The following is a 7,500-nucleotide window of genomic DNA, read 5'->3' as shown; positions in this document are numbered from 1 at the left end:
TTTCTATACGAGCGGAAGTCTTCCGAGACGTCCGCATGCAGGCCAACCTCGGTCCGATGTTTGAAAGAAAATATATATTCATCAGCCTTCCACGTGCGCCATCATTTTCTCTTTTCACTAAGAACCTGAGAGCGAGGCAAGACTGCATGCGGACGTCTCAGAAGACAGACTTCCGCTAGAACAAAGACTTCCACTCGTCTAAAAATAACTTTCGTGGACATAACATATCCCGGCCAACGCCTTGAGCCTCTCTCTCTGTCCCCTCATTTTCTCTTGGTTGTACTGATTTATCGATCAGTTGTGTCCCTAATAGTCCCTCAGTTGTACTGATTTATCGATCAGTTGTACTGATTTATCGATCAGTTTTGTCCCTAATATTCGATCAGTTGTACTGATTTATCGATCACTTGTTTCTCATATTCGATCAGTTGTACTGATTTATCGATCAGTTGTGTCCCTCATATTCGATCAATTGTACTGGTTTATCGATCAGTTGTACTGATTTATCGATCAGTTGTGTCCCTAATATTCGATCATTTGTATTGATTTATCGATAAGTTGTCTCTCTCAAATTCGATCAGTTGTGTGCCTAATATTTGATCAGTTACACCGATTTATCGATCAGTTGTACTTGTTTGCCGATCAGTTGTACTGATTTATCGATCAGTTGTACTGCCAATTGTTTATAGATCAATAAATCAGATATTCGATCAGTTGTGTCCCTAATATTAGGTCAGTTGTACTGATTTATCGATCAGTTGTGTCCCTAATATTAGGTCAGTTGTATGCTTAATATTCGATCAGTTGAACTGATTTATCGCCCTTATTCGAGAAGACTAGAGAGTGTAACCATTTGCGAAACCATTTGCAGATTTCATTACAAAGGCAACACGTTCTCCTTGGTTATTAAAGACCCTAAGTGTTGGTCCGGTCGGATTCGAAATCCAGGCCTCAAGCATGATAGCCCTGAGCCACCGGTGTGGTCCGCGGTCAATATCATTTTAAGTTATTCTTATTGTTATCCATTGTTCTGATCAAGTGCTTGTATAAAGACTTAAAATCAATCTGCTGTACGAGTGTCCTTTAATTGACCTGTCTAATTACTGATTTGATGCCCATACTTAGAATTGATTGATCCAAATGATCAATCGATTGGTTGAAAAAAAACATATTGGTTAATGATCAACTGGTCTGGTCGCCATTACCCATGCGCAATTGTCTCTTCAGTGTTTGCAATTGTCCCGATTTACTGGTGAACTTGAGAATGCTTTCGGATTTCATGCTAATTGGCGTGCGACGTGCTTCTTTATATTGCAAATAAGTGCTTCGTTGTATCATCTATTATTATGAATTTGTTTGAAGTTGTTTCTTGGTCTGGTTGACAATCTACTGAATGAATGTGAATGTCGCATGTCAAGTCAAGATTACAGCGCTTGTGAGTCTCTCCTCACACGTCTTCATAGTACACGCAATGGATGTAAACGTGTAGCCTGCACGCTCGATGTTACTACTGCTGAGAATCCAAGGGAACTGAAAACAATTTCAGAGATCAAATTTCTGTCGGACACCTTACAAGGAGTGATTGATTGCTTCGAGAAGAAGTTGTACGAGATCGATATGTCTTCCTATGTGTTCTCTTGGCTTCCCGAATCTCTCGTTCTTAGAACTGGTGTAGTTGGAAGACCGCGATTGGTAGTGAATCTTGTACAAGTGGAATTTCTTCGCTCCTTTTCATGGACAATAATTGCTTTCACCCTTTGTATTTCAAGGTCTACGCTATGCAGACGCCTTAAAAACGCGAGGTACGATTTTAGCGCAGATAACCGCTTTACACAAATTGATGACAACAGTTTGAAACAAGAAATTTTCTTAATCAAGGAGAATTTTCCTACGTGCGGCGAGCGAATGGTAATTGGTTGTCTCAAAAGCAGGGGAATTTTTGTCACTCGACATTGCGTGCGAGAGATACTTCGCGAGCAAGATCCTGTTACTTTCTCTACTTCTCCGCTGGACATCAACTACTCTACGTAGGAAATACAGTGTTCCTGGTCCAAACGCTTTGTGGCACATCGACGGTCTTCACAAGCTAGTACGATGGGGATTTGTTGTTCACGGGTGTATTGACGGGTATTCACGGATGATTCCTTACCTGAAGTGTGCAACCAATAACAAAGAATTGACTGTTTTAGGTTATTTTATTGAGGCAACAAGAAAGTAACAGAAGATCACATCTTGTTGGATCTTCTGTTCACTACCAAAGAATTGAAAGGCTTCATAGGGACACCACTGTCTGTCAAGCTTTATTTCCATTTTTCACGAATTGGAAGACGAAGAGTGCCTTGATGCATCCAATGACACTGACCTGTTCCGCCTTCACTATGTTTTCTTGTCACGAATAAACCGGGCATTAGAGGAGTTTAGATTGGGGTGGAATTTCCATTCTCTAAGAACGGAATCGAATCTGTCCCCCTATCAACTGTGGATCAGTGGTGTTATTGAGGATCGTTTCTCTACTTATACAGGAGTTCGAGACATTCTCGATTCCGAAGTCACTGAATTATAGGGTTTTAGATAAAGATTAGTGACAGGCCTGCACGGACTCCCTGCATGATTTAACTGTAATCGAATGTAGCCTTCGTAGGTTAGCTTGGACTAGTCTGTCTGAAAGAGATTTACCTCTTCTGTACGATAGGATAGGCGGATTCTTGAAGATAGTGTTCAGCAAAGGCTGATTTTATATTAAGTCCCACTTTAGCATGAGTATATTTTTAAGGTTACCCACCGATGGGTGGTATGTTGTGACAAATGGCAAGATTTGTTTCCGTGCTTTTGCTTTTTATTGGAGTGCCGACTGTCTTCCGGCAAAGCGGACTTCTGATAACGTTGTTTGTATCATCTTGTGAGGATAGCCACGCGCAATGAGGCGCGCTTTAAAATTGGTGATGCTGTCATTAAAGGCTGTTTCAGAAGAGTTTGTTCTAAGGAATCTAAGGGCTTCACCTTTAATAAAACCTTTTTTCACGCCTGGTGGGTGGCTCGAGGTAAAATGTGTGTACTGAAAGGTTTCAGTCGGCTTGTAATGTGTTCGGATGTCAAGGATCGATTCGTTTCTGAATCTTTCTCCTTTAGATATGATTGTGTCGAGAAATGTTATTTCTATCTCTGAGATTTCAGCCGTGAATTTGATTGTAGGGTGGAAGTTGTTAGCTTGTTTTATGAACAGGTTTATGTTGGAATCCCACAATGAGAAAATGTCGTCAATATAACGTTTCCACTTTATTGGTTTTGAGTTGCTTTGGTTTATCAATTTTGTTTCTATTTCCGCCTTGAAGATGTTGGCAAATGCAACTGCCATTTTCGTACCCATTGCGGTTCCATGGATCTGGAGGTAATTTTTTCCAATAAATTCTCTTTAAGGATAAGGCAAAGCATTTCTTTAAGATGGTGGGATGGGATGGGAGGGTTGTAGTTGTGAAATTTTTCGTATGCTTTGCATATCGTTGTAATACCCTCCTCTTGTGGTATGTTTGTATACAAGCTTGTTACATCCATAGACACCAAAATAGTATTTTGAGGGACCTTTGTCTTCTCTATAAAGTTTATGAAGTGTGTTGTATCCTTAAGATACGATTTCTGTGTCTGTGCAATCGGCTGTAGTAATTTGTCCACAAACGATGATAGTCTTTCTGTAGGGCCTTCGTAGCCCGAAATAATTGGTCTACCGACCAAATTTTGTTTGTGGATTTTAGTGAGCGTATAGAATATTGGGATTCTACGAGGATTGCGTGTTTGAGAAAACCATTTTTTAGTCATGTCATCAATATAGTTATTTTGGTGAAGACGTGTGACAAGCTCATTAACTCTTTGTAATGTTTCTTCCGCCATGGCGTTTTTGAGAGGTTTATGATGTTCTCTATCGTTGAGATGAGTATTTTATCACACTTGTTCATTATGACAGTTGTTGTTCCTTTGTCTGCCTTTTTGAGAATGATCTCAGTGTTGTTAACAAGCAATGAAGGGCTTTGTATTCGTTGTGTGACAGTTTGTTTTTAGGGTTTGATGGTTTGAAATCTGCAAGTTGGATTTTGACACTTTCCAAATAGCTTTCAAGGGCACCTGGGGTGCGGTTCTGTATTTTTTGTGTGGAATATGTATTGTAGACGCATTCGTCTCGCGAATTCTTCAAAGTCTTGCAAGAGTTGGCGTCTAATATTTTTCAGTTGTCAGTTCGTTGGAGGTTGGAGTGATTTTTAATGAATCTCTCGTTTGATTTTCTTTGTGTGGCAATCCGTTTTTGAGTAAAGTGTGCTCGGCGCTGTTTGCGTCTAATGTTTGTGTTGATCCCTGTACTTTTTATAGGCCCCTTCAAGGTGGTTTGATTTTCAGGAAAGAGACCTTTGTATTTCTCAATATCTTTATTGTTTGAAGAAGTCTGCAACACGTGTGTGCACAATATTTGTTTAAGCTCGTTGAAATCTTGCTGTAGTTTTTCACCCCTATTTACATCGTAATTTACAATGTTTTCTGTGTTCGCCGGATGCGACTGTTCTCGCGTCGACCTATTTACATGAGTGCTGGCAGTTTTGCTACTGTTTTTGAAGAGCTTTGCTTTTTTAAATGTGTTTTCTTGGCTTTCTAGGCGCCGTTTGTGGTAGCGCGTGAGTGCGCTGACGAAGCCTAGGCCTTGTTCTGCTTGTTCTTTGATCTGTTTTATTTCCTTGAGAAAATGTGTCATCCGGCGGGATGTTAGCCCTTACGGAGTATTGGAAGGATTTTGAAACTTTCGGATGCGCCTAACCATGTCCACCACCGGAAACGGTATAGTGTGTACTCGGTATACTTGCAGTGTTTGATTTTTTCTATGTAAATGACCCCCCCCCCCCCCCCTTCCCCCCCAACCCCAACCCCATCCCCCACCAAACAAAAAAATATGTAACGACAGTCTTACTTTAAATTCTCTCTAAGAAAGCGAAAATTATAACGAATTTTGTTCACTTTTTTTTTGGGTGCTTTGAGGTCTTTGCTATTTGGAGTTCCAGTTAACTTTAGTTCGCGCACCATATTCCTTTTTAGTATTCGTAAGTCGTTTTTAATAAACAAAAGTACCGTACATGGCTATCCCTCTGCTCACGGACTGGACTGGATGTCGATGGATAACGTACAACGGGAGTCTCACAGACATCGTCAAGTGTCTCCTGTAAAAAGGTAAAATTTTAACGTTCATTATCCGTGTAGACATCTCTTCTTTCTTTTACGTGTCAACCTTGAGACAATTTTCCTAGTTTTTCCATCTGAATCATAGCACCACAGAAATAGCACAATAGGTTGATTTAGCAACAGAACGGGAACGTCAGTGGCGACGGCGCGCGCAGAACAAACACCAATGAGAATTCAGAATAGAGTAGACTCCACTCTTTTCTTCTCTATTCTAAATTCTCATTGGTAGTTTTGCTGCGCGCGACGTCGCCACTGACGTTCCCGTTCTGTTGCTAAATCAGCCTAATAGCACAGAAATGTGCACACTACTTTACATTTTCATAAAAAGCACATTTTGAATGACCTTACCAAATTTTCAAATTAATTTTAACAATATTACATATTGCAGTTAAAATTCTCTTTCAAATTGTAACGTGCCACTAATTGAGGACGTTCGCGCCCATTGCTACTGCGCATCATTTTTTCAGCGCACGCAAATTCACTTACCACGTCATGCATCGAGCGCGCGCTCTAAGTACTAAAATAAACAATGCTAGGGCAGATGGGCAACGCTTTAGCTTTGTTTGGATTTAGCAATCTTGGACGTTCGGTAACCCTAGTTTTCTTTTCAGAAATAATTTTTTTTTTACAATTATCTCCACATTGTCCAAAAATGAACAAAAAATCAATGTGGGAAGTTAAAAAATTTTCAAGATTTCTGTCCTCGGGACATGGAATCTGCCATCTTGCGGCTGCAAGGCGCATGAAATGCGGGCCGCTAAATGCGAACTTGTTCTTCAAGGAACCTCAACAGTTAACTAAATTCCCTTGATGGGTCCACTTAAACAAAGTTTGGTAGAGAACATTTCACTTCAAAGATGGAATTGCAATATTTTTGGGCTTACAGGCACTTCCGGGCAAGTTCTCTCCAAAACGAAGTCGGTGAACGCCCATTTTTTTTTTTACATTTCTGACATCACTAACTCATCATCTTTCAATGGTAAAATTTGCAGAAAAAAATCAATGTTAAAAAATTTTCGCGCGAACGTCTTTAACTAGAGGGCATTATTTGTAACAACCAGACGATCAAAGGCAGCGCCTTTCGAAATGTTGGTAAAATACCACATGTATTCCTTCACTGTTTGGTAAGCCTTGCAATTCTCGTTTATTCCATTCTTTCGCTTGAAACTCTTTGCATTCTACGAAACATTCACTTAAGAATTTGACTTGTGCCAACTAATTTTGTGAATATAACGATAAGCAGTTGTTACAATGAGTTCTTCCAAAGTACCATGTAAAATGAAAACCACGCCATTGTTCTACGGACCCGCAGATACACAATAATATAAAAAAAATTAGCAGCCAAACACTTTGGACTCGATCAAAATCTAAGAACACAGTTGTCAGTTATTATAACCCCCCAAAAATATCCCGGAAGCCGGTAGTCATCATTCACGAGGCCTACAAACGAAATACTTTTCTTCAGGGACATGCGATTTTCTGTCTTAATGGATGACTTGCTTTCCACAGGTTAGATCGTAATCAATAAGCCAATGATTAATTTTTGGGATGAATATTTGACGATGACATCCAACAAATTAAAACGACGCATCCCATTCTAATAAATACATGAGTGAAACTCAAGAGAAAAGCTTACCTCGTCATCAGGTGTAACCGACATATCCAAAACGGTGTAGACTCTGCCAGTGCCTTTTAGAGTGCTAAGTCCTCTTGCGTCCAAATCCTGGTTGGCTGCAATAGTCAGCTGATTATGATTCCGCCTTGTGACAAAGCAAAAATCGCTGTCGTACTCAGGATGCTGGGTCTTTATAATATCCACGAGCTTGTCATGGACTAAATTGGCCACGTCATCTTCCATGAGGAAGAAGGCTGTTTCGATAACTGCTTCACCACGGTATGTTGAAATCGTTTCTGAAGGTGACGAAAACAATTCGGGTATGTAGTCGACTACTATAAGTTTCATATCGAATCTTCTAGGTTCGCGGCTTGGTTTTCTTCTTCCTCTTCCATCATAAGGAGAGAAGCGATTGGAGAATCCTGGTCGTCGGCTAGCTATAGATGGTAAGGCTGGACGACGGGTCGATGAGGAAGAAGAAGAAGAATTACTGGCACCGGAATCGACTCCAGTTGCCTCAGAAGTGGGCTGAAGACGATTGAGAAGATTGAAAGAGTTGATATCGTCCTGATTTGAATTAAGCCCCGACATTAGTTTGTAGCTCGTCAGCTCTCCTCTGCTCTTGAATGTCTTCAAACCATTCCGCAATTCATTTTATAGTCCACGAG

The 7,500-nt window shown here is 40.4% G+C and overlaps 1 protein-coding gene across 1 annotated transcript in view; it reads right to left on the bottom strand.

Moving 5' to 3' along the window:
- LOC138016303 (carbonyl reductase [NADPH] 1-like) overlaps nt 1-7,423 on the bottom strand; it is a 24,058-nt gene extending 16,635 nt beyond the window's left edge. Inside the window, exons 1-2 of the mRNA XM_068863469.1 lie at nt 6,854-7,423; nt 5,112-5,195 (exon numbers count right to left, since the gene is read on the bottom strand). Coding sequence (XP_068719570.1) covers nt 5,112-5,195; nt 6,854-7,423 — 654 coding nt within the window. The remainder of the gene's footprint in view (nt 1-5,111; nt 5,196-6,853) is intronic.
- Between the last annotated feature and the right edge of the window lie 77 nt (nt 7,424-7,500).

Source organism: Montipora capricornis, chromosome 9 (genome assembly GCF_036669925.1).
Source record: "Montipora capricornis isolate CH-2021 chromosome 9, ASM3666992v2, whole genome shotgun sequence".
Taxonomy (NCBI): Eukaryota; Metazoa; Cnidaria; class Anthozoa; order Scleractinia; family Acroporidae; genus Montipora; species Montipora capricornis.
The sequence above is the reverse complement of the archived record's forward strand: the minus strand, read 5'-3'. Positions and strand labels throughout refer to the sequence as shown.